Source organism: Salvelinus namaycush, chromosome 3, assembly GCF_016432855.1.
Source record: "Salvelinus namaycush isolate Seneca chromosome 3, SaNama_1.0, whole genome shotgun sequence".
Taxonomy (NCBI): Eukaryota; Metazoa; Chordata; class Actinopteri; order Salmoniformes; family Salmonidae; genus Salvelinus; species Salvelinus namaycush.
Genome location: NC_052309.1, coordinates 65,348,787 through 65,376,493, shown reverse-complemented (window position 1 = coordinate 65,376,493; position 27,707 = coordinate 65,348,787). Strand labels below are relative to the sequence as shown.

General features: G+C 41.6%; 1 protein-coding gene across 1 annotated transcript; it reads left to right on the top strand.

Moving 5' to 3' along the window:
- LOC120034940 (homeobox protein Hox-B3a-like) lies at positions 1–24,930 on the top strand. Its single transcript, XM_038981651.1, has 4 exons — positions 1–107; positions 15,481–15,547; positions 21,291–21,891; positions 22,667–24,930. The coding sequence occupies exons 3-4, from the start codon at positions 21,399–21,401 to the stop codon at positions 23,428–23,430; spliced, it is 1,257 nt and encodes a 418-aa protein (XP_038837579.1). The 5' UTR covers positions 1–107; positions 15,481–15,547; positions 21,291–21,398; the 3' UTR covers positions 23,431–24,930.
- Positions 24,931–27,707: the final 2,777 nt, after the last annotated feature.

Here is a 27,707-nt window from a genome sequence, read left to right as displayed (position 1 = left end):
TTTGACCAAGTCTTGCACACAAGAAAACTTTTTTCCTTGAAGAAAATCCCCATAGAATCCCAACGACATTGAGAATCTTCGCATTACCGAGGATGGCAGCGACGAAGGTAATGACTTTTTGTTTCGTTGGTATGCTTTGGTTGGAGTTTTATTGCTTTATAGCCCTTGCTTTCACAGCCGGGTAACAGGCGCGCATTTGTTGAGGTCGGGGGGGAAGGCTAGGTAGGTTTTATGGTCGCTTTGATATAGTGTGTGGATCCCTACTGTTGTGTATCCACGAACGGCGTGGAGGGTAGAAATGAGGTTGCGTTTTCCTGAGAATTTGTGCAACTTGTTTACTTCTCTTGGGCTCCAAGCATCGCCTCTGAAATGGTATTAACATGTCAGATGTCTCTCTCGCTCACCCTCTTCCTCTCTCGCTCTATGTGTTGCTTATTTCAATAGGCCTATGTTTTTAGTACATTATATACATGGATATGGGTGTATAGGCGTTGTAATAGGCCTACACACCCATGCATCATGTTGGCCTTTTGGAATGGACAGCATCATTGTCTTCAAAGCTTGACACTGCATTCTTTCAGGGTTAGAGGATATTTACATTATTAGAATACTGTCCTATAATTGGCCTATTCATATTTTTCTAAGTGAATATACTTTTTTAGTGTTACCTGCAGTTATATTTTAATTTGAATATGAAGGCTAAGTCCTATCGTTTGTGTACAGGTGCGTACATGCAACAGAGGCCTGGCTATGAGTAATTAGATGATCAATTGGTCAAACCAAAAGAACGATTCATGGGGGATACCGGAAAAAAATAATTTACTTCGAAATAAACGACTTGTAGCACAACTCTGCAACGCAATTGCATTTAGTCGTTTGCTTAGATGAGCACGAATGCCTCAGAAGTGCATTCACTGCTGGTTGGCTCATTCAAATCAATCTCTGTGGATATATGTATGTAAAAAGTCTAAGGACTATATATATAAAAATATAAGTACTGGTATCGAAGGGAGAGGCAGAGAGAGAGAGAGAAAAATCGATGGGTGGAATTGACAACAGAATGGCCTGGCCGAGAGCGAGTTCAACCAGGGGACAGTCACAGACTGACCCTTGGTACCCCTTGACCCCTCGCAGACTGGACACCGCTCCATGTTACATTTCCAACAAAGACCCCGGGCGAGTTAGTCATAACACCGCGGCCAGGTCACTGTAACCTCGGGGCACGGTGCTATCTCGTCTCAGACACCCACGTAAACCAAACAGGGCCTTAAGAAAACAGACAGCGGTGCCCTTCACCAGAGCTATCTAGCTGCATGGATTATTTTTTTCTTTCTCGTTCCCCTCAGAATCACAAATATATAGGCTAAGCCTCTGGTTGCTACAGGAGACGTTTGGGTTGTGTCTCACATCTTGATAGGCCTCGCTATGAGTGAGACTGTACATTTCAGCAGCTTCAGCTTTACACAGGAAGTCATGGGGCTTTATACCCCCCCTCCCTCTTCCCCCAGATACGACTACTATATGGTATGCCAACGCCTTGCATTGTATCATGCTCCCTCAGTCTCTCTCCAGCCCCGCTTCCTCCCTCCTTGGCCCTAAAACCCCTCCAAGATTTGTTGGAAGCCTCTGCCGCTTGGCCCGCAGAGCTGCGGTGGTGTGGTGCCTGTTTCAGATCACACCGCTAATTGCGAAACAAATAGCCTCCGCGCATTGCTGAATTATTATTGTGGACAGCCATGGAGCGGAGGTCAGCGCCATGTAGTCACATAGATATATAGCTAACGCACGCGCACTTTGTGTGCAAAAGCTGGAAGCGTTTTTTTTTAAAGGAGACATTAATAAGTAAAGCAAAGCACCATTGTTACTTCTGCCAGCAACGACCCCCCCCCCCCCCTTCTAACCCACTGTCCACTAATACATTGTACAGTATAACGTTTTACTGTATTATATGTGTAGGGTGTTGTTTTGTGAACACTGATGCCTCAGCTTACATTCATTGTGCACAAATGTTAACTTGCACAAGCTACCTAGAATAGTGGTTGTTCTCTTTGGAGTCTTTTCCCTTTTCATTGTGGACCCATGGGTTATTACTGAATGTGTGGCTCAATATGATGCGGTTTCATCATGTCGTCACCAAATGCGGAATGTGAAAATATAAGTAAAGTTCCATGTTACTATTTTAGCGAATAAGTTTTGGTTTCAAGGGTAGTAATGCATGATAATAATGGATAATGCAATGAATAATAGCACTGCTCCTATCTATAGCGTACGTCTAGCTAATCTCTTTATTACTCTTTATTACTTAGCCTACTATTATTATTATGATTATAGCCTACTACTACTACTACTAGCTACTGCTTTAATTATACTACTAATGATAATAGCACAAATAATGATAGGCCGACAGACAGACAGACAGACAGACACAGTAAATACATACAAAGGCTACACAGTACATAAATACATACAAAGGCACCAGTACATACACTAACAGCATCCATAATTCATCTTTATAATTATGATCGCAACGCCAATACCTTGATACCGTTCACCATGTAGGCTTACCTTCATGTTTTATCATATTTCAGACTGGCTTCCATAGATTTAAAATTATTTTCAGAAGCATACAGTATTGATTGAAACATACCTAAAATAACTATAGTATAATGTCAGGTTATGTTACATGCTGGCTGGATGCTGTCCTATGGAGTCCATGTCCTTCGCAGAATATATTTGAAAAAAGGTTGTGTGTGTCCTGCCGGCTCTGACAGATTTACGATCCCCAATAAAGGCCGGGATGTTGGGCTTCGTAAATCAATCTCTGCTTCCCCATATAAACCTAGCCTTTAGCAAAACGCTGTGTTTACATAGCCAAACTTCAGCTTTGATTTTCATGGACTGCTGTTTGATATTTTTGTAGATTTTTTTTGATTGACTATTTATTACTATTATGATGATGATGATGATTATTATTATTATGTTTTCTGTAAGCAATAGCAACCCACATATAGGCTATTCTTTACTTTATTTACACAGTATTTCAATTGCTTTTTTTTATGGACACTTCCGTTTTTAAGTGCAGTTTTATTCAATTCCAGAGTGATTAGGTTAATCATTTACAAGGATAAGGCTTTTGGGTGTTCCCATCGATCACGGATTTTTCTTAGACCTTTTCTTGCAATGTATTTCGCCCCACCCCCCCCCCCCCCCCCCCCCCAAGAAAATAGGCCTATATAATCATCACTATCATTCTCATTAAGCTATTGGTGTTGTTGTTGATATCAATATTATTATTATAATTAGGCTACACAATATGGTGTCATTCTTTTGTGAGTAGTATTCGTTTGTTGTTCTTATTGTGGTAATCTTTGTTGCGATTATATGGGCCCACTGTGATTAGTATAATTTATAGCCATCATTAATAGTGCTATCACCGCTGCAAATATTTGATTTAAATTATGTGTGAGATCTTTTGGAACTCCTTGAAATGTGTTGTCAGTTTTGGATTTCTATGTTTCCCAGTCGTACCTTTCTTTGTGTCTCCCCTATTCTGTTATCGAAGAGAGCAAAGCTACAATAATGATACAATAACGATTTGATCTGATATGCGCAATTGTATTGTTCTACTCTGCCATCCGCATGTAGGCCTATCGTGCGTGCATTGTTCACATTTTCCCCCGGCCGCAAATATTTCAAAGAACCTGCTGGGCAAAGTTATAGCTGCAAAATAGCTTATCTACACAGCGTTGATTTCTTTCCTAAATAGTTCGGGGTAATTACATTTGATATCAAACCAGTTTGTGCCGTTTTCCCCTCAGGCTGTTTATTTTCTTGTTTACGATATTCCTGGGGAAAAGGGAAACAGCTTCAGTGTTCTGTTGTTCTCTGCTACTCGTAGGCACAGCAGCAAGTCCTGCTATTGTTTGACCTTCAGGATTCTCCTTTAGACATAGCTGCATGGGTTTGTTGGACACAGCCCCAGGTCTATTGTTCTGAGTGAGTGCAATGGCAGAGCACACCAAAGGATTGGTACCATTGTTGCTAAGTGCTTGCGGGCAGGGTCTCTCCCCATACAACTCTCTCCTTTCTGCCGCGTGCTACCTGTTTTTTATTCGCTCCATAATGGTCCCTGTAAAAATTAATCACCCTCGTGCCACGGGCTTCCACCAAACTTGTTAATAATTAGATGCCTGCTATTTAGAGATCTCGTTGGCGCAGCTATGTGTGCCATCACTTCACAGCTCCTATCGAAGTCATTCGAAAAGAAGGATTCCACAAAAAGGTAGTTGTTTTCTTTGATCTCTTAGCAATTGTGCCGTATTGAATCACCATCAGTAACGATAGTGTTATTATGAAATTGACTGTGGGTGAAAGAGCGTATGCATCGATTTCATTTCTTCCAGAATGGCCAAAGATGTATTTAATTATTGTGTAAACAAAAGATTTGTGCAAACCAACAAGGACTTCAACGAATAACATGACATCAATAATATCAACAATAGACCAAGCGAACCAGTTTAGCTATTACAACATTGGCTTTTAGTGTACGCCTTCTGTGCACAAATCTATATCTAAATAAGGATTGCTTGTTTTCAATCGAAATAAAAACACCCTTATCTAGAAATACATAAACAGAGGTGGTAAGGAATAAAGACCAAACGAACGGACCCAAGTGTTTCACTATCCTCCTCGTATCATGCCATCCCTCTCATATGGCCACTTACCATAACTTCTTTCAGTAGCCTACATAGTACACACATAGCATAAGACGTATTTCTCCCTTTCACAAAGAGCTGTAGAGTAAACGGTGCAGGCCTATAGGGTAGTCTTTATTGTGTATTTCTGTAAAAGATTTAAGTTAGAACGTGGGCTCTGGAGTGTTGGGTCAGAGTGGTCCCGGGAGCGTGCAAGGAGAGGTACCCCATCCCCTCCTGGTCACGTGATTCATTAAATAATTAATGCAGAGGTTGCAGAATAGATATGTATTCGTCAGGAATATCGCAGACATGGTCTCCTTGTGTCTGACGTGAAATTCAACTGTCCTTTTAAAAACAAGCCCTATAGCGGAGAAAAAAAAAGAGAGGGGAGAGACACACAGAGGCTGCAATAAAACAAATTTGGACGGGAGCCTCTCGTCGTGTGGACATTGTGAGTATAGCGGAAACGGGGACGCCACTTCCACGCAAGTGCATTGCTGCGCCGTTGGCTTACCCGAGTCAATGAATTATATGCTGTTTGTAATATTGTGGTAAATATGTCAAAAATACTCATCTTGCTGTACTTTGACATCATGCATGTGTTTGCACCCATCATCCCATCGTTTGACTTCAGCCTTGGTTACATGAGCAATAGTAGCCTTTACATGTCATAGTACTGCACTGTATTGCAATGCAATGATAGCGATGTATATATTTTAAAAGCAGTCGTATTACTATTCTCATCCGTCCCCCATCCCATCTCGGTCTTCCTCATGTCTGCATGTCTCTCTCTCCCTCTCTCTTCTTTTCAGCCAGCTACTTCGCTTGATTTATAGTGATATGTGTGTCAGCGGCAGCGGGCTGCCATTGTGTGTTTGTAAGGGAGTTGTGTTGTTTATGGCCGTCTCCACGATAAATCATTTCTCGGGGAAAATGATTGGCGAGTGATGATAAACGGGAATGAGGAAGAGATTCCTGGATCTTCGTTTCTCACTCTGGCTTTTTCGGTGCTTCTTGTCTCTCGCCGGTCGAGAAAAGCGTTTGCCTTTTTTACACTCCTCTCTCCCCCCGCAGTTGATTATCGCGGGCGATTTACGGCAATGGATCAGCGACTAATATGAAGGCTAAGTAGCTCGAGGTCTTGAGTTACTGCATATGCGATTACCAATTAAGGGAAGATTTGTTTAAATTTGGCAAAACGGGAACGCCTCGTCGCCATGTGAATCTCATAAAAGCGCCGGAGCTCGCCAGCATAGGCCTAGTCATAGCCAGGGGTTTAATACCTGAGCTCCAGGCGTTTTTTTTGGACAAGATAGACAACTTAATTGGAATACAAACTTAGTAGGAGAAGAGTAGGCTATAATTAAGCTAGATGAGATGTGTTGTATAGAAGGGTGGCATGACGGGCATAGCATCGACTAGCTAAAGTAGTAGCTAATGGGACGGAAGGATTCATTTTTAGAATATTTTCCGACATATTTTTTTCGATACATTTTCTGTGGATTTTGTTCGACCATGAAATGATGCAACATTCGATAACTTATGTCAGTATGGTGGTGTTTAGCAAACAGAACATAGTATTTTTTATTATTTGGTGTACTATTGTGTCCATTATGCCATCGAATGTCTGCAGGTTGTGAGAATAGCACAGGCATCATTTTTATTGGTTGTGGTGGCATTTTGGGGGGTGGGGGCATATGTTCTTTTCTGGGCTAACCGTAGTCAATGTCGTATATGACGCGTTAACGTTGTTTTGGTGTGGATATAAAATATGTGTATGCTGCATTGATGCTATTGAAAGAGAGAACTACAAAAGACAGACAAAGACTGCAACAGTTTTCCATTTGAAAATGCTTTACTCACATTTTGGTTTGAAAAAGGATGACATTGCAGATAATGAAATCAGTATGTTGTAGGATAATGATCATAGGCCTAATAATAATAATAATGATAATAATACATATTTATAATGCAGTGCTTCCTTTTTCTATTCATGAATACAAAAGCAGCTTAAACGTCATTCCCATGGCTGGCTCCTTCCACAATCCTCCCCTTCGCCTCGCTAGTGTAAACCTTTGTGTAACAAAATTAGAACAACTCTGTGGCTCCCATCAAATATTAATGGGCATAGCAGCGAGGGGCAGCACTTTTCAAAATGTCTATTCCAGCGGCGCTACTTGTTGTCGGGCGCTGTGTCAAAAACAATATTCCAGCTCATTTCGGTGGATGCTCAGGGGGCGATGAGAAGGGGACATTGTGCGCGTAAGAGATCACGGTTGCTCACTGAAACCGCCTCATGTCTGATTTCAATGACAGCCCAGCGTTGGAAAAATTATTCAAAATGCCAGTCAGATGGGTAGCCAGACTGGGTGCTCAGATTCTGGGTGGAAACAATTGTGCATCATCATCATAGTAAAAAACGAACTGTTAGCATTACGCACAGCTCTAATACACGTAAATAGGCTACAAATAGATTAGCATTAACATTTGTAAGTAACATGTAATGGTAGCAACAGTGGGTTATGAGGCTTCTATAATAGCATCAGTATAATACTATTGCAAATGTCCTATATTACCCTCCCTGCCTTAACTAGAGGTTGAAAGCTGAAAGTGGGCCCTTTGTTTGAATGGCTCTTCGGTTCATTCTATAGGATAGGCTATTGCACTTCAAAACCTTTAAACAACCTGCAACTGATTCACGGCATCCAGATTGTATATGTATATCTTTATAGGGCTCTATGTATGTATGCAGTAAGTGTGTCGGAATATTGTTTATCATTTGTGTCGCAGACAAGGTCGTTAGAATCCCACGCATAAGAGACGAGGCATCAAGAGCGCATCTTCCCGCTCAACAGCGTTGGGAACAATACAAATATATGGCAGCCATATTGAGCCCTTCTCTCACAAAAAGGCGCGACCCTCCAAGAATACACCATTCATAAGCATAGCCCCTTTTCTCCGGAATATTCTCTCGCTTACCTCGAACTATTCGTTTTGTAGTGCTACAGCAAAAATATCGAGATAAATGTATTTCCATCCGTTTTTATGTTTACATAAAGAAAACGGTGGCTTTATAATACTAGTGTTTTGGAGGTAGCTTAAATTCGATTGTTGCACTTTGTTTTTACAATTATAGATGGACTACGACACTGCTTACCACACACTCGTTCTAGTATAAAAACAATAATGGAACCTTTATGTAAAATAGCATGCATACATAACACTGCAGGCGATAAAAGATTCACTAGAACACAATACTTTTCCTGTGGACAAAGAACAAAAGACGTACCATTAATAATTAATTTACGCGTAAATAAGTAACACATGTTATCCACGAAATAATAGCCTGGACAAGAGGTCCACAAAACGCCACGTGATTGTTTTAATATATCCTAACAAGAGATAATTGTTCCATCTAAAGCCTGTCCTTACCTCGATCTAACTTAGCTCTATATTTGCAATATTTTTAATTGTTAACAAACATATCGAAAGCATTAGGTTAACTTTTACGCAATGGAAGTCTAACCATCTAACATATCTTGCACTTATAAAACATAAGCGTAATATGTATCCTCTTTATTTCAGTCACATTGACCACCCTTAGCCATAATATTAAGCAGAAATTTAACATAATAGCTTTCGAGTAGCCTAATACAATTTCGATATAATGTTACTCAATGACTTGCCCAAAAGCTACACAATAATTTAGCTCCCCAAACCATCTATTAAAAGCAGATGAAAATACAGATAAATATAAATCTAGTGGTCAGATTAGTCTTAAACTTGAGTCTTAAACTTGAAAATAATAGCTGTTATTTCAACCCAAGTTATATGACTTCTATTATTATTATTATTATTATCCTTTTGAGTAGTCTATTTCAAACTCCTAATTCTGTTCAGAGGGCCAGGTAGGTATTGGTTGGCCAGGTAGGTATTTCCCCGGCCTTCGGTAATGCAGGAATGATTACCCCTTCGGAAATAAATCAATATGAAGCCCCGCGCTAATTTATAATGATCTGCAAGAGCAGCAATTCAAAGGCGCATGAAAAATGACCGGTGAAACCGTATCCAGAGGCTGCAAGGAGAATTTTCACCCGGCTGAAGAGCTTGCAGGAGAGCGATAAGAGTACTAAGCCGGAAATGTTCAGAAGAAAGGCAAGGTTTTTCATGCAGGACTAAAAATAACTCGGATACTATCGTGGCACATTTGCATCAGCATAATTGAATTTCCCACTATTCGTGTGGGTATCTCTCCCTCCCTCTACCTTCTATCTCCTTCTCTCTCCCCCTTTCTTTATATCCCTCTCTCTCTATTTATTTCCTTCTCTCACTGTGTGCGTGTGTTTGTCTGTGTGTGTGTTTCTTTGTGTTGTCTGAGCGTAGGCAGATAACACACAGACGCACAAAAGGATCGGCCAAGAAACAAAGCCAAGTGCATCCGACTTAGTCACAAATTCTAAAACGTAAGAATCTACATTTACAAACGTGAGTGCAGTAAAAACAATCACAGGGTGAGAGCTTTTAAACACATCAAGACAGAAGTCATTTATTTTCATATCCCCTTACTAGCCCTCTGCTATGATGCAAGCCTATTTCATTCGTGAAGAACGTACTATCCGCTATCCGCCAACCATCCCCAGCCTAAAAATGAATTCAACTCTGGCAAGAAAATGGCAGTATCGGAATGAGGTTGACCACGTTCAACCCTGCAGAAGCCCGCAGGTTGTAATCGCCATATGGCCCGCGTGTCGGCCTCGCAGCCGTGCAGTCAGATCCCTATTGGACAGACGAACCCCTTTGCCTTCTCCACCCTGTGTGTCCTGTCAGTCCACTGGTTCAGTAGTTCACCTTGTCAATCCACAACGCTCCATGCAAGCAGCTATAGGCGGAAAAAAAGAGGCAGAGGGTAGAGGTGGAATCTATCGCCTGCTGCTGACTGCTAAGCCCGAAGGAATCGCATGCAGGGTTCGAAGAGTTCGGAAGTGCAAAGGGGGGCTCCGTGTTCGGGAGTGCTCGGGCTCGGAAGACCCGCTCGTGTTGATGGGTGCGCGCGCGCATGTGTTGTGAGCAGTCCGTCCTGCTCGTGGTTGAGGATATATAGCTTTCCAAAGCCGCCATGTAGACTCTCTTTTTTGTTTTGTTTAGTGGAAAGATATCATTACCAAATTACGCACAACGCATCCAAGGTCACCAAAAAGCAAAAAAATGATATATTCCAGGCGCGTCTACAATAGATAATCCCTCAAACGCTGGCCAAGCTTGGCTCGTGAGACCCAGAGAAGTGCTGGAAGTCAGGTAAGGTTTTCAGGCATCTACTGACGCCGGATGCTTGAGCTCTTCCGAGTGTCCTATGCTCCTCTGTAGACAAGTCATTAATTATCCGTTGTGTGACCCATCTTTGGGTGTGCCTGAGCTCGCAAACTTTTGTGTTTTCGAACAGCCGAAGACAGATGCCTTCGAATAGGTAACCGAGGAGGGCTAAAGGGTGACTCGCTGCCCTCACTCTCTTTTCCCCTCACCCTCTCTCCATTCTCTCCCTCTCAGTGCATTTCTTTACCTCTCCCCGACTGTCCCCCTTCTTCTTCTTTCTACTTCTCTGTCAAGCATTAATATCTGGGCTCCCACACCCCCATTTAAAAGTTTACTCATTGCGTAAAGTGCGGTGTATCAAATGTTAAGAGAGGGGAGTGGGGGACTCGCGGTGTGGGGTGAGCCGTGAATGGATCTGATGGCTAGGTGTAAAAAGAAGATGCATGTGCTGATTTATGACCGTGTGAAAGGATTGCTTACTCTAGCTGCTCCCAATTTACCCTCGGCTTTTTCTCTCCCCCCAGGAATCCCAATATACTATCAAGCCCATCACTACGGGCTCTCTTTGTTATTATTTTCAACATTGCTGTTTGTGGAACAACTGGTGCGCCACACAAACCTACAAATGGCGTTTTAGGCTATGTCAAGTAATGTAGATTAGCGCTATTGATTCTAACACGACCTGGAGGTTCATGGATATATTGAAAGATATTGTATTTCATACTACAACTGTTAACCTCTAGGCGTGTAAAATAGAAGGTGTTCTAGTAAAATAGAACATGTTGACTTCAGAGGACATCGAGAGCTCACTGATAATAGTAAGATGGTTATTCATAGGCCCTCAGTGAGCCTACACCCACATTGCTAATTATGCTTCCCATGCATCTCGGTCTGTACATCTGCAAACACCAAATACTTTGAGTCGATTAAATATGTTGTTTCTATTCTAAATGACCCATCCGTGAAATATTGAGATATAGATGAAGGCATATGGCACACAACCCCACTAACAACATGTTCTAATGTTACAAGAACATGAAAATAAACGGCGTAAGAGGACTTTGTACAGCAAGAGATGCAGTAAATGAAGCCATGCTATTACGTGCAGATGTCAACTTTGCACAATGTGAAACCATTGTAAAACGATTATCTGCAACTGCCATTTTACAAGTACACATTGTAAACACGTTATCTATGCAAACATTATCTAGACTACCCTCGAGATAAACACGAGCAAGATGTCAGTGAAAGACATTTTCAAGGCACGTGGACTTGCAACTATATAGGAACCAATGACGCTACACGAACATCACGCCAACTATAGCTTCTTTAACCCACACTAAGTAGCTGCGCGTAAAGGAAAACCTAACAAGACACCCACATATGTGGGACACCTGTGTTGTTCTTGTTGTTCTTTCTGTTTTTTTAAACATTTTATTTCATTATTTGTGAACCTGTTTGACATTTTACTGCATTGTTAGGAGCTAATAACATACGCATTTCGCTGCACCCGCTACAACATCTAAACTGTGTACGCGACCAATACACTTTGATTTGAACATGGTCCATGGGTCATCTCACTACATGACGACCATGTTTTGACAATACCATTACACTTCCATAAAATACATTTAATTCTATAGACTAACTTTGTCTATAGGCTATAGGCTGTACTGCATATCAACCAGTAGTTGGATAACTCGGTGGAAATCATGACCTGGCAGTTTGTGCGTCATGGGGTGGAAAACTGAATGAAACCACAAAAGTCTAAGTGGCCATGATTTAATTGATTTTATCATACATCACTGACAGTATAGGCAAGCTCCAATGGAAAAAGAGAAAGTAAAACTCCTGTGTGTCAGTATATAATATCTGACAGCTTTGGACAGCATCCATGTGACCTTTATGCAAGTTATTTGCTATAGTGGCATCTGCTTAAGACGCCTTGGATCACGTTGCAGCACAGCAATCATTAGCATCATCTCTAAAGCAAATGAAATATCAGAAGGTACTATGAAAATCTAAACTTTCAATTTAAGTCGCTTTTATATTGAAAATAGGTCCAGGTTCCAGTAAAGCCGACTATATTCAACCATTCATTACCTAAAGCTTGGTCACGTCCCCCCTACCCCATCCTCACATGTCATATTGGTGAGGTTGGCACTTTTTAGTTCCCTGGAGCAGAAAGGGTACTGTGACCTATAAGGCCCCCAACCAACCGTCTCCAAGTCAGTGTCCTCTTTTGAATTCTCGGTTAAAGATTACCACCTAGAGCCCTTCTCTCATAAAGATTAACCCTGATCTCTCAATGAAACTAGCTGATGGAAGGGATTCCTTGTTGAGCATTTAGAACATGAAGATGTTCTATGTTCTGCAACCAAAAGCCAATATGCTGAAGTCCCTCATATGCAGAGAAGTCAGTGGTACTAATGCCATAGCAAGGCATCAATTTCTTCCCTCCCCATTGGCACCTTTCTCTCTCCATTCGCACCTTCAAGAAAGGAGGTGAACAAATTAAATAAACACTTAGTAAAATTAGCTATAACGCCAGCATAAGAACGTCATCTAATGACATTCACTCTAAAAGCACAAAGAGCTAATCTTGCATAGACATATTTGGCCATATGTCTTATTCAAACAGTAGCACACCACTTCTGAACTTGCGTAGGTCCTCTTTCACAATGACAACTAGCTCCACGGGGATCGATACAGACATAACGCTCAGGTCACCGGGCCTCAAATGGGAGTTTAATTGTAATCTGGAGATCTTTAGTAGAGGGCTATCTGCGTGGGTGTAAAACCAAGCCCACTTGCTCCACCAGTCGCCCAGTGAGCAGTGCAGAAACCCCTTTTATCACGCAAAGATTGGAGGCAGAGGCCTCGCATCCACACTGGTCTCGCTCACTAAGTCCGTGGTGTTGAAAATCTCATGTCATCCGGCAGAATGGGAGAGAAAATAAGATGTATCATGTCTCTCCTCGTTTAGAACAATTTGTCGCTTGCCATTTGGAATGCCAGTCGTTAGATCTCATTGCATTTCTAGGTAGCGGGAATTCGGCGAATGGACTCGATAAAAACGACATCCTCCCAGAGATTGGGAGAAAAATATAATTTTTGGGGTGGGGGGTGCCATGCAAAATGGGGCAAAATTCAGAGAAGCAACCAATCCGGCAAAGGTGAAGGAAAATATATTTCTCCGTCGTTTTGGAAGCATCAAACAAGGGGGGAAGTGTAGCCACAATTCTATCAAAACCAGAGTATGTTGACGTACGCGCATCACGTGAGCGCATGATACCGGGGCATTATTTTGGATTTGGAAAGGACCTTATTGTTGCTTGCTGGCTGTGTTTTCGCCCAGTCACTAACTCTGCTGTTAACAACTGCCTGGTAATTACACAACAAATGGGATTTTGGCGTTTCGCTGACTTCCAGAAGCCCATGCGGCCTCTTTGAAAGCCTTGGACAGCAAGGCCCGGATTAATACATAAATATAATACATTAAGAGAGGACTGCAAAGTAGACTTCTTCCGTTGATTGATCATTAATCTGGTGAGTTATTGCTCTTCAACGCAAAGGTCACTTGGAAAACCGAACGCCAATCCGTCACATCGAGATGTAGCCCCGCTGCATGCTTGTTAATTTCGCGTGTTTTGCACCCAGCTCATGTTCATAAACATGGTGAAGTTGTGATGGTGGAGAACCGTTTTTCGGTAAACGAATGGCCTCTGAGGGTGTGAGGGAAACATGGCCAGACGCAGGCTGGTGAACGGACAGCCAACGGAGTGTTGAGGAGGGGGGGGGGTAATAAAGTTGGACAGAAACTGTTTGTATACCAGGGCTCTAGTGTGGAGCTTCAGGGCTGTGGGATTTGATCATTGGCGTAGATTTCATAGAACATTTCCAAGCGGGCAAGCATTCCCCATTCCCCCTAATGCCTGTGCATCCACTTAATATGCATTTTGATAAATTATTCAGGAGTCCTTTGTTGCAACCCGTGCAGAAACGAACCAGCCAAATCCCTATGTTGTTTGTCTCCGTTATTCCGATAGCCCTTTGCACATGCCAGGCTTTTTGGATGATTTTCGTTGAATTAGTGCTTGGTTAGTCGTCATTTCTTCTGAATTTCCTCGCTCCCTGGCTTCTTTCAACCTTTTTCCACATTTTTTTTTTGGCTCATCAGCTCTTCTGCTTGTAGCTGCCTCCTCCCTTTGTTCTGAGCGTGCAGCGTTGCTAGCTGCGGGGGCTGTAGCACCCTGCACTTTGTAGGTAACTTTACGTTAGTCCAGTAGGTCTCCGGGTCGAGCGAGCTATCGGTGCTGAAAATCTTCAAAACTACCAGGGTAGCAGTGGAGTAAAAACCGGGGCAACGGGGATGGAAGCGAGCCAATGCTGTGCGTGAGTGCGGGGATGCAATAAATAACTTTATATCGCTATAGGCCGCAAAGTCGGGGAGGTCGGGGAATCCTCGTTTTGATTTATGTGTTTGGGGTAGCTGTCAGGAGCCGGCGAACGAGAGCGTCCAACGTTTTTATTCCACTTTTAATAAGAGCTACTATGCAGACCATCATGGCCATTTGATTTCATTTCTGCTCCGGCCCTGTCTCTGGATAAAGCCCCTTTCTGTCTCCTTTTACTCTGAAACTGGATATAGTGCTACATTTCCCTAGACTTTGGGATTATTTTCCCAGAATGGTGGGGCTTTTATTTACCGTGTTTCTCAGTGGGCGCTACACTTTCGTTTATTTTCGATTTCATTCGTTGAGCTGTTCCGTTTATTGGGACTTTGTAAGCTATTTCTCACCTTCATAGCTACCTTTATTATAATAATTATACTTTTTTCCTTATTATTATTGTGTTCATTATTTTCCTTATTATTAGCCGGTGGATATTATTGTTGTTGTTCTTATTAGGCTATTAGAATATGACTGTCATTAGAACATATTTTCATCCCTACTGCCTTGATTGGTAGGCTATTATTAATTGCTAAATTAATAATAATGAGTGAATGTCAACATAGCAACAACTAGCATACTATTATGGATGATTATAATATGATTACATCAATATCCACACAATTGCTTTTACATGTATGAACATTGCGGGAACATTTTTATTTATTTATTTATTCAACATGAACCTCACTGTCGTGTGGATTGATTGACTTGCTCTATATGCAGGCCTACTGCGCGAGATAACGGAATCTCAAAAATAAATCATGAGAAATATGATATGTAATCTGATAGATAATTGAAATCAATACAGTGGGCTCATAAGAACACACTGGATTCTATCCTTTGGCTTTGCATTTATTCCGTGATTCCACAGGAATAATTTAAGGTTAACGATATCTGTCACCTGTGGTAAACTCTCAGGTTGCCTGTGTGTTCGATTTGTAGACAAGAGGTCATATGCACTGTATTGGATTTTTTATGGCCTCCTTTGATTGCATCTTTCTCTTTCCCCTCCTCTGCAGTTCCCTCAAGCCTTCAGGAAGCTGTATTCTTGCATAAAATCCAGTGATAAGAAGCAACATAATCTCGGTAAGTCACCCTATGACAAGTATATACACATTGCAAATTATTATTTGCTCGTTATTATGAATATGAATGAAAAACGGATGTGCGATTGAATGCAATCTCTTCGATTAATAGTTTCATTATCCCATTGAAATAATATTTTTGAACATAAGAAAACATACTTTTACATATTTGAAAGTAAATATGTTTTTATTGGAATGAAGTATGCATACATCGCATACATTCAACAATGATGATTTAGTCTGCATATGACATTCACATAATCGATAAACATTTCCTTTGCCAAGAGTGTTTATTCTAATCTTCTCTAGTATGGCATGCATGTAGAATGGCTTGTGATATATTTTTTCAGGCGTTGGAATATAAGTATGAGCTTTTAAATTGAGCTTTTTAAAAAATAAATAAATAAACATCTCTTGGTTTATGTGCATAAAGCACCACAGATTAATCAAAATCATTGTCAAAATGGTGGTGCATGTGTGTGTGTGTTCTTGTGTGTGCTTGCGCTCTCTTCTTTCGATGAGTCAATGAATGCCATAGTGTAATATCTGGAGAAAAAAACATTGTGGATGATGAAAGTATGGGCGTGTAGCATTATGTAGATTAGCCATGCAATAACATTATAGGGTAACTCACATAGTCAAATAGGCACAGAGGTGGCAATGTCCTATTGTCCAAAATAGAAAACGAACACTTTCAATATATATCATAAATAGATAGGCTATGTCTTGCAATGTAAGGGGTCTGTCATATGAATACAGTAGACAATTGCTCAATCCATTTTCAATTAAATATATTCACACTCAATGGCATATTCACCACACAATCACAAGCATTTACCCTTGAAAAAAAAACAATACACAACATTCAAAACACTTTCCACCTAAAAAGCTTTCCTTCTCATTAACAAAATAGGAAATCCCAACGAAATTTCTCATTGGAGTTTGTAGTCTCTTTATGTAATATGTTGGTTGCAATGTTCACTGCAGGAAAAAGGAAAACCTTGGATCCCCAAATCTGTCCATATATTCCACCGTTGAAATAGTATATCCATGACTCAGTCAACTCCAATATATCAGGAAGACTGATGCATCTCTTGTCATCCTATAAAAATAACGAAAATACTCTTCCTCAATCTTCTAACAAGCACCGGCATGTTGTAATCCCAAAAATCATGTTGGTATAGACTCTTCTCTTGCCATAACTAACATAAAAAAATGACTTGTCTTCTTCCGGTATGTGCTTAGTCGTGAAAAAAAATACCAGTTGTAGATACAAAATACTGGAGTGTTTGTGTTTTTAGTTAATTAGTAATATTTTAAGTGGGTTGCATTTGTCCATTTAGCAGTAGTTGCAAATCCAGAACAATGTCAGGCAGAAAAAGTTGCAGACACCTACATTTTTGTCTCCTACCTTCTTCCTACACGGTTGGTGATCCTCTCTATTCAAGTTCCCACACGAAATGCATCTTTTTAAAGTAGCTGTTTACAGCTAGTCCTGTGTGGTAGAAGTCATAAATCTTACGTAGCCATAAACGAAGGGGGTAGTGCCCTGAATAATAAAAAATAGAGAGAGAGGGAGGGAGGGAGAGATGGTGAGAGGTAGTGAAGAGAGAATATAAAACCTTCGCCTTCGTGTTTTCATTTCTCCTCGTTTCCTTCTCGGTTTTTCTTCTTGTTGATTAACTTTTCTCTTTCCGTTGGGTGTTAAAGTCCTACATAGCCTACAGTAAAAACACAGGAAGCCCTTTCTTCTATTTTTAACATGGACTCGCTATCGACGTTTTTCTAAGAAGTTTGTGTGGCATCGGCTCGTCCTAGCTGTTAAATACCACAGATTCTCTCTTCTTTTTCCCCTTTTACTGATTTGTTTTTACACCCCTCCCTTGTTTTTCAAGTGCGCCTGTTGTCTGTTCCCTGAGCCCCCCACCAGCCTCCCTTTTTCATTTTGTCCATTTGTTATTACACTAGTTGTGTGTGTTGGGAGAGATGTGTTGAAACATTAACAATACAGGGAGAATTCGGTTTCTGCCGCGAGCCAAGCGGGAGCCGGCTGTGGAAACCCACTTCCTAGTAATTTAATATAGGCTACACCAGTGGAGGAAAAAAAACAGAGGCTCCTCTCATATACTTAACAATATTACCATGGCTTGACACCTAACCAGGAAACACGTGAATCATCAAAAAGTACTAGCGCTGTCTCTCCGCTTGTAGGCCCCTGTCCTGTCCAGCACGTCTGCAATTAGCATAATTTTCCACTGGTGACGTTATTTGATGGGGATTAACAGCCGCGACTGGCGCTCCAAGTCAACCCCGCTATATCCGAATAGCTGCACCAAGGCCTTGTGTTGACAATACAATAACCCACCGAAAGAGCTACGAGGAGCGAGAATAACCACGGAGAGAAACACACGCATGGGGGGAAATGCAATGGGGGAAATTTCGCGGCGAGCCGCGGCTCTGCTCGGATTATGATGTTAAGGTTTGCGCTGTGAGAGAAAGGGAAATCTGAGGCCATTGTTATCAGCGAGCAGGGCGTACCAGTCGACAGGGCAGCTAGGCACTTGCTGCCTGTCCATTCGCAGCCCCCCTAGCATTCCTCAGATCTTTCATGCCAGACCGTCTCCCCCCTTCCCAAGCCGAGGGGATCCGTGCAGGAGCGCCCGGACTCAGGCTCGGGGCAGCAGTCCTCGAGATACCGGCGGATTTACATTCGCTGCGAGATTTTGAAGGGAAGCGGAGAGCTCTCGTTTTATTGATTGCATCGAGGCCGAATGTGAAAAATATATGATGCCTGCCCGTGCTTCCTTCGTCAGAGGCTAAGGTAAGCTGGTCTGAAATAGGCTATCAGTTTGTGAATGGCGGAGAGTGTGTCCCGGTGATTTATGACCATATGACTCCAATCGCGGTTCAAGAAGAGTTCACAATGCTTTAAGCTTCCTTCCACGCCGTACCCCCCCACCCCCCTTTTTCCCTTTAGAATCTCCCTCCAACAGATTCATTTTTCTCTCTATTTATTTACAAAGCAACGGGGAAATAATTTTTGGGCTATCTGTTTTCGTGGGCTTTGATGTTCAGACATGGGTACGCGTTTATTTTCAGCTAGTACCGAGGCATGGATCCCCATGTTATTGGACTGCCGTGCTAAACTAATCTCAAATTGTATTCTATCTGGCCATCTATATAAATGTTTTGATACGGTGTTTTTCGTTTGACATGCCATTCAGACGTCCAAGGCCTTTTGTTTTTAATTGAACGAAGGCAAGGAGCGAATGAAGACGGCTCGACATGAGAGACCATTGCACTACTCATTGGTTGTTTTGATGCAATAATTGCCATTTCTCAATCTGTAAATGGGCTAACACATGTCTCGATACATAATGTCTTTATGTGTGTGTATTACAGGCGCCATTTGTAATTTTATCCATGCTAAACTACAAATTGGACATCCAAACTGGTGTCTAGCTCGTCTCCATGTTGTTGTTGACGTCCTTGTATGGGATCGCTTTTTATCCAGCCCCCATTCGCTCTGGACCCCATAATTGTATTAGAGCGAATCTATAGGAAAGTTAGTTATTGTGTTAGTGTTACAAGCAGGCCAGGACATTACGTGTTCCATTTAATGGCATTGCGATATGATTTAATATCTATTATTCCTGTAGCCATTTCCCCCCCTTCTTTCTCTCTATGTCTCCCTCGAACAATTCCTTAGAGAAAATAATTAGGATTCCAGCCGTCTACTGGAAAGATAAATGAGCGACATTTGTGACGTGGTGAGAGTTGGTGTCGTAAAGCTGTAGCCCAGGATCCCCTTCCTTCTCTCAGACATAGCACTTCTCTCATCTCATTTAGCCTATTCCTTACCTCTTACACATATTTTTATTCAAATTGGAGAATGTCTCCATATTCCATTTCGTTTGTCGTTTTAGTGGGTAGGCCTATATTATTAGGATGAGCTATAAGTCTCACAAAGGATATACATAAAATAAGATGAATTATTTATTTATGACACACAAGCTTTGTATTTTCTTGGAATAGCATGTGTAAGAATGATCGTGTTTTTATGGATAATTGATTTTAACCTTAAAAACGTGTATAATGGTTATTCTTTGGATTATTCAGACTGTCTTTTTTATTTTCAGGCAATAGTATTGTTTTATTGTTGTCCAGGGATTTTCTAGTGATTATATCATTTCAATTTCCGTCTACCATTTATGTAATTGTAGGCTATTGGGTAATTTATAATAGATATTAATAGGCAATAACATAAAATATGTCAATATTATTATGCAAAAAGACTAATAATAGAACAATTTCATTGATATAACTATATTCACTGTTAGACTTTGTTTATTTGGGGGGATTTGCCATCATAATACCAAGTGTAACCACAAACACAAAGCATGTGTTTTTGTTTTGACTTATATGTAAGTGAACCTGCTAGTTGGCTTTCCAACTGAAGGCTGCCTACTACAAAAAAATTAACTATTCCTCAAAGCTTCCATGGTCTTTTCAAATCTATTTTCCAACGTTTTATCTCGGTTGTTAAACGTCCAAACGAAATTAGTCCCAGGTGCGTTATGGTGCTTGGCAGGGGCCACGCACACTGCCCTCTTGGCCACCCCAGCAGTTAGCACATATAAGGTCTCGAGCTTTTTTTAGGGCTATAGTCCTCTTTGGCCGAGCGACAGTTATGAATCAAACTAGCCTGAAGCTTCCGGGACGCTATCTCATTCTCCTTCTATGGGGACCTGCAACAACGTTCCCAACGGAGTCTCAAGTGCCGTTTTGTCTGGGTTTTAATGTTGCCCAAATACAATGTTGTGTAACCTGAGAAAACCTGTCAGGAAATGGAGCTAAGCGCGACATATGCACTGATTTCGCCCAACAACATGGCAAAGGCCCATTCCTAGCTTTCTGCACAGGCTAGATAGCATTTTACAGACAGCATTTTAAGACACATTTTTTTCAAACATCCCTAATTGTATTTTGCTCGTTTTCATTCATGAAGACAAACGAGAATACAAGCCACTATATAGCCTTGCTTGTTTTTAACACCGAAATGCACCTTCTTTACGCAGGTTTCTGTCTTTATCTTTCAATTGTGCAAATAAATATGACTTTTCTATTACAACCATAACACAAGACATGTTAGGATAGTATTTTAATACAAACAACCTTGCGTATGAAAACGAACACATCGCTCTGTCGCAATTCAAACGACTTTCAATGTATGAAAAAAGAATGATAACGAAAACACGTTTTATTATCGTAGAAATAACAAAGGCCAACGCTGAAACATTATTCAAAATGTTATAATGTGAAAATCCGGACAATATGCAGCACAAGTAATGGGATATACCTACCCAAATAATGCAAGCACACATATTTGTGAGGTTATATTCGTTATTTATTCAAGGACAACATCTTGAAGACAATCGTGTCCGTGCTCCCATGTGCGAGTGCAGAGTGACTGGCTGGATGTTGTTTGTGTTCGTGTGCAGTTGTGTGTATGTGTGTGTCTGAGAGAAGGAGAAAGAGAGAGAGAGAGAGAGAGAGTGAGAGAGAGTTGGGAGAGGGGGAGTGCTGCTCATAGTGAGATAGAGTAGGCCCAGTGCACTGTGGCCTGACATGGCATCTGCAAGCCGTGTTGTGGGAAAGCGCTATTCATGTCATGGCGCCTTTCAGCGGCAGAAGATGGATTTATTTTGCGCCTCTCTTATTATGTGCTTCTTATAACCTTTCAGGTCAGCTTCCAAGAGGCCTTTGGAAAGAGACCGTCACGTGACATCTGGTGCCAATGTTCTTCCAGAAGGTCGTCAGGACCCTGGTAGCCGGTAACTCCACTTTTGGAAATGCAGAAAACGACCTACTACGACAACTCGACGCTTTTCGGAGGTTACTCGTACCAAGGGGCCAACGGCTTTGGCTATGATGCTCCTCAACCGGCCTTCCAGTCCGCGGCTCAGCTCGAAGGCGACTACCAGAGGTCCGCCTGCTCGCTGCAGTCCCTCGGTGGCAACAGCGCTCCTCCCCAGCAGCATGCCAAGACGAAAGAGCTGAATGGCAGCTGCATGCGGCCCAGCCTGCCACCTGAACACCAACCACCACCCCAGGTGTCCCCTCCGGTCAACCCCGCCAACGCCACCAGCAGCAGTGCCACCGCCACCAGCAGCAGTGCCACCGCGCAGCAGCCGGGAGGCAGCGGTGGGGCCGCCAAATCAGCGCCCAAGACGTACACTCTGTCCACCAACCCTACCCTCAACAAGCAGATCTTCCCCTGGATGAAAGAGTCGAGGCAGAATACTAAGCAAAAAAACAGCTCTCCAAGCACAAGTTCAGCTAACGGTGTGTGCCCCGCTCCCCCCTCCCCAATGCCCGCTACCTTGTTCATGCCCCTTATATACACATTCAAAGCTGGATAGCTTAACTGCAACACAGTTACAAAACATAATCATGGACTTGTATCTAATGACCTAACTTATTATTTATATATTTAAAGCCTGGGTTTTTTCCTAGTTAGGTCGTTAGGAAAAGCCCTCTCGTCATAATCACATTCATTTGGTAACTGAGACCTCTATTAATTGGACTCGCAGAAAATAGAAGCAGTCATTCTCTTTATTGATGAGCATTTGAAACAATTGCATTAGAACATGGCAGTGTTTGGCATATACTGTGTATCTTTCATCAGACAGAGATGATACGTTTGGAATCCGAATGTTCTTGTTTATTTGTAGATAAGAGGAATGCTTAATCTAAACTGTAGGTTGTCAAAGATTATTGATATGAACATATTGACACACAAACACGCACACACACACACACCAATTTATGTACATTCATTGAACCTCGTATATTTGTGACACAATTCAAGTGAAAACAGTTAACGTGCAGCTCCTTCAAATATAGTAGGCTACAGTTCTGGCTGTGGGCTTTGTCTATGATGCAATTTACGTACACGGTCAATGTAGGGTCTCGAATCTCTTAATAAATGACAAAGTTAGGAAATGTTGACAACTAATATCTAGGGGATACGTTTCGTTTCCTGGCCTCTGCTTTATTAGGAAATGATGCATTCAATTTCCGTGTGTAGTAATGATGTTTTATTTCATTCCCACCCCAGCAGAGAGCAGCGGAGGTGAAAAAAGCCCCCCGGGTTCCGCAGCCTCCAAGAGAGCGCGCACCGCATACACGAGCGCGCAGCTGGTGGAGCTAGAAAAGGAGTTCCATTTCAACCGTTACCTGTGTAGGCCTCGCCGCGTGGAAATGGCCAACTTGCTCAACCTCAGCGAGCGCCAGATCAAGATTTGGTTCCAGAACCGGCGTATGAAGTACAAAAAGGATCAGAAATGTAAAGGGCTGGGCTCGTCATCAGGGGGGCCCTCTCCAACCGGAAGCCCACCCCTACCCATGCAGTCCTCAGCTGGCTTCATGAACTCCATGCATTCAATGGCAGGCAACTACGACGCCCCCTCCCCGACATCTTTTAACAAGTCCCATCAAAACGCATATGCCATGTCCTCAGCCTACCAAAACCCCATGAAAAACTGCCCCTCCCAACAGAAGTATGCCAACACAGCACCAGAATACGACCCGCACGGGCTACAGGGTAACAGTGGCAACTATGGGACTCCCAACATGCAGGGCAGCCCCGTGTATGTGGGAGGAAACTACGTGGAGTCGATGCCCACCTCTGGGCCGTCCATGTACGGCCTCAATCATCTACCACACCACCAGGCTGGGAACATGGACTACAACGGTGCTACGCAGATGTCAGCAAGCCAACACCACGGACCGTGCGACCCCCACCCGACATACACGGAGTTGGCAGCGCAACATCCTTCTCAGGGTAGAATCCAGGAAGCTCCCAAGTTAACTCATCTGTAGTAGCAGGTTTGGGGGAAAAAACTAAATTACAATTACAAATAACTAACCCATGGGACGCTGCAATGGGGTTGAAAAAAAATATGATCCAGTGGTTTCTTGCCATGGCCAAAAAAGTATTGTCTGTTGTCTTTATCATTGTGCGTATTAGTAACATTCACTAGAATTGCGTTTTGATTAACGGTTTATTTCCTTGAATATGGAGCCCCACCTCGAAAACAAGTAATTAAACAGTAATAGTTGGGCTTAATGGACAGCTAACAAGGTGGGAGATGTATTACTGTCAGACCTTTTTGACTCGATGGAACACATGTTATGTCAACGAGGAATTATGCTTAGCCTGATTCCCTGCAGTCAGCACAAATGGCTAAGCTTGACTGAGGTCAATATGCATTCTTCAATTGGTGCAAGCAAACCACTGGATTGTTTTCGATTACTTCCCTTATTCATATTACCTCTCTTTGGAAATGTCTCACTAACCCACTGTCCAGTGACATTTTTTTTTTTTTACATGTCCTCGCCAAACATTGTGGCTTCAAGGGAAGAGCCCCTTCAGCATCACGCAGATGCATAGTAGGCCTACACCCCCACTGGGTTTATGGTGTTTGGGTTCACATTGCTATGCTATGCTAGCTAACATCCATAAACAAACACACACTCGAGGACATAAAATAGATATTTGCTATGTTGTTATATCATCGTCACAGGGTAAAAAGGAGTTGAGAACTCTTTTGAAAACTATGATAGGCTCATTGCCCCCTCCTCCCCCTTCCTACTCTCTCGCTCTCTTTTCTATCACTCCCTACTCTCGCTCCCCCTACTCTCTCTCACTCTCTCCCTTTCAATCGATAGGGTTCACTTACATTAGCCAAGACTAATGCGAAAGGCTCACATTTTCTCATGTCTTGACTTAACGTGGAAACAGGGTATATTTGAACAAAATGCATGTCCGGGAACCAAGCTGAAGTGTAGGTTTACACTAAAGCTTTCTCGTCTGGGCATCATTGTTGCACTTAGAGTTTACATTTTGATGGTTAAGGAAAAAATACATCTTATTTCGGAAACGGAAGACCTCCAATCAGCGTCTTTCTCAATGTATGTTCAAGTGAACATTCATAAATATATATTTATTTGTTATAGCCAGTTTAAATACTTTCTTTTTGTATTATTTATCCCCCATGTATTTATATCAAGAAAAAAATGTAATTTTTTTAGTATTTACCTGTTATAAAGACGTTGTGTTCTTGTCATTGTAAGGAATTAATTTTAGTTATTGTATTTTAGAAATAAATAGTTTAATGTTACCCTTGTACATAAATAATGTCTTGACTTGTACAGGGGGCGCGAGGACGGAATCAGACCGTTCCTGCATAGTCGAGAATTAGACGAAATATAGCTAAACACTTTTGGAGAACTTCCTTTGTCCTTTGTAGCTCCTTTTATTTCATTGTTAAGAGTTGTCTGTTGAACAATTCTTTAATAAAATGTTATGTTATTCAGTTCTATCTGGTCATTTCAAGTTTTCACCTGAGGCAAAACGAGGGCCATACTTTTAAAGTTGTTAAAAAACGCAGAGGTATTAATTCGTATAGTAGACATGTGCACAATCTCTATTGCTCCCTCGCTGGCTCTATTCCCCTCTCTCTCTTTCAGCCACACGCACGCACGCACACACACACACGCACGCACACAGCTTCTTGGGAGCATCTTTCCTTGTGCTATAGTGCCAGACCACTGAAAGAGCCCTCGGGTATGCGCTTGGGTTGGTCACGTGGTCCAAGGCAACACAATCTTTGCCAAAAAGCTAAATAGTTTAGTACATAATTTACTCATAGATCGCCTCATATCCCGAATCATATTTTAACGAGAGTAGGCCTACTGTATGAAAATCAAAGTATAGAAAATAACATTTATTTTAATAGAAATCAACATTTATTGGCAAATAAGCAAAGGAGCAGATCACAGATGTTGGAATATGCCTATACCTAAATCCAAGAAAATATAGTTTAATAGCTTGGATTGCTACCGAAAATACTCATTATCGTTGAAAATGCAATTAAGTTCCCTTTCAGATGCTGTTAAATATTGAAAGGCAACCATCAAGACTAATATTCTTGCTAAAACTAACTGCAACTGAGGAAGTTGATTAATATAGCAGTACTAACACAAATAACACTAACAGAATAGTAATAATAATAATAATAAGTAATAAAATACACGGTTTGTGCTATGCTTCTACTTCAAAAAACATTTGCCTTGTCTTAAAATGATCAAATCAACTTACACCAAATTGTAAATGTGTGAAAACACTCATCACCCAACATGAATAATAAAAAGACAACATATAGCCTAGCTAAACAGTAGTTAAAAGAGAATCATCGTTTTTCGAATTGTTTGCTTAGCTGTAAAAAAACAAACAGTTAAAAGAGCACACTCCCACCACACTCCAAATATGAAAGAGCAGATTCCCAATAAATAAATATATAAATAAACAAGTAACGTTGCAAGTCCATGTTCTGTCAACGTAAAGATTTCTGTGGCACAAACAAACCACACGTAAAAACGCAGAGCTTCTCAAACACATAAAAAGTCCAAACAAATAGTCATAAAAAATGGGAATACAATTCCTGATGGTGAGAAATACTGCCCAGTTGTCCCAGTTTTTGCACAGTCAGCGCCAATATAAGCAAAGAGAGCCCGTGCTTCTGACTTCCTTTCCATATTCTACAGCCTGCATGTATGGGAGAAACGCGGCCTACTCACTGCCTTCTATTTAGCTTTAAATGGGCCAAACACCCACGCACATTTCTCCCGTCGTTGTTTTTAAAAGTCAAATGGATTTGAATAGTGCACTGCAATCTTGGCCCTTTTCGTCTATTTTGAGATAATGCTGAAGCTTATTTCAGCAACAGGGTTTTATGCGCAATGGAAAACAATTATTAGGCCTGCGTTTGGGTTGTTAGACTACTGGCTTTTTGCGTTAAAATCAGTAGGCCTAGATTCTGGGGGATAGAAAGAGCGTTTCTTTGTTGCGATTTTGAAGGAAAGAGAAGAATTCTTGAGGCTGGTTGCTGTCAAGCGCTTTGCCTGGGAAAAGATTGATCACCGCAGTTCTTTTTTTTTCACAAATTCTTCGTTTCCAAAAATATCCTAGCAGCTAGGCTACTATCCGTGTTAAACTTCTACAATATCCTTCAAATAAATACATGTAACCTAGCCCTATAGGCAATATACTACGTTCTTGCTTATCAATAACAACAAATTCGTAGTGTAAACACAGGCCAAGTGTTTCGTTTTTAAGAAGCTAGGATTCCCAGTTGTACACGCGACCTCGCTGTGAACTTTAGTCAGTCGGCTCAGTAAACAAGCCGTTCATTTTTTACACTGTGAGAGAAAACTCCAAGCTAGCAGTCAGTGGAAGGCCTGGATGGGCTGGATATTTTTAGGACCATTTCACACACACACACACGCACATACACACAATACATAATTTAGTAGCATATCTCTCTGCAAGGTGATAAAGAGCTAGGCTAGCAGTTCTAGAAAGATAACATAATATAATTATACACTTACACACACCGACCTGGCTCTTCACTCTGTAGCTTCCCGTTATGAAAACAAAAATATAGCAGTCTACCATTACAACATGCAGGCTGCTAACCTGCACTATGCTAGGCTCTAGGAAACCGTTTTTCAGTATTTTGCCAAGCGAATCTCAGCCTCTTGTTGAGACATCTCCCATCTAGGGTGGAGTTATTTTTACCTTAAGTGTGCTCCTCCTGTCAAACTTTTAAGATTAATGGGCTTCTTTTGTATTAACACGCCGTTTGCCATATTGTATATCTGCTCTTAACAACAACCAAATTTTACTGGATTACATCACCAGGGTCCAGGCAGAATCTCTGCATGCAAATCTCCATTGTTTGACATGAAGGCCCTCACATAACCTCCCACTCGAAACAACGAGGTGAGACAGTTGGCAACCGAACACTTTTTTTTTCTTCTCGAAAATAATACCCCCTGCTAACACAAACCAATATCTTATGGTATTTTTGAGCATTTGCTGAAAATAATGCTTTCTTTAGCCACCAGGCCCCGGCTTTCCATTGGTTGAATCTTGTCATGTGACCAGGAATTGGCTGCAATTTCGCCCATAGTCTTCAGTTTAGTAGACCAAGGTCCCCATACGCTAGTAATATCACCAATATACACAATTATTAAAGCCCGCAAATACGGGATAGCGGGGAGCTAATAATCACGCGTTTTTGTTTTATTTTGCT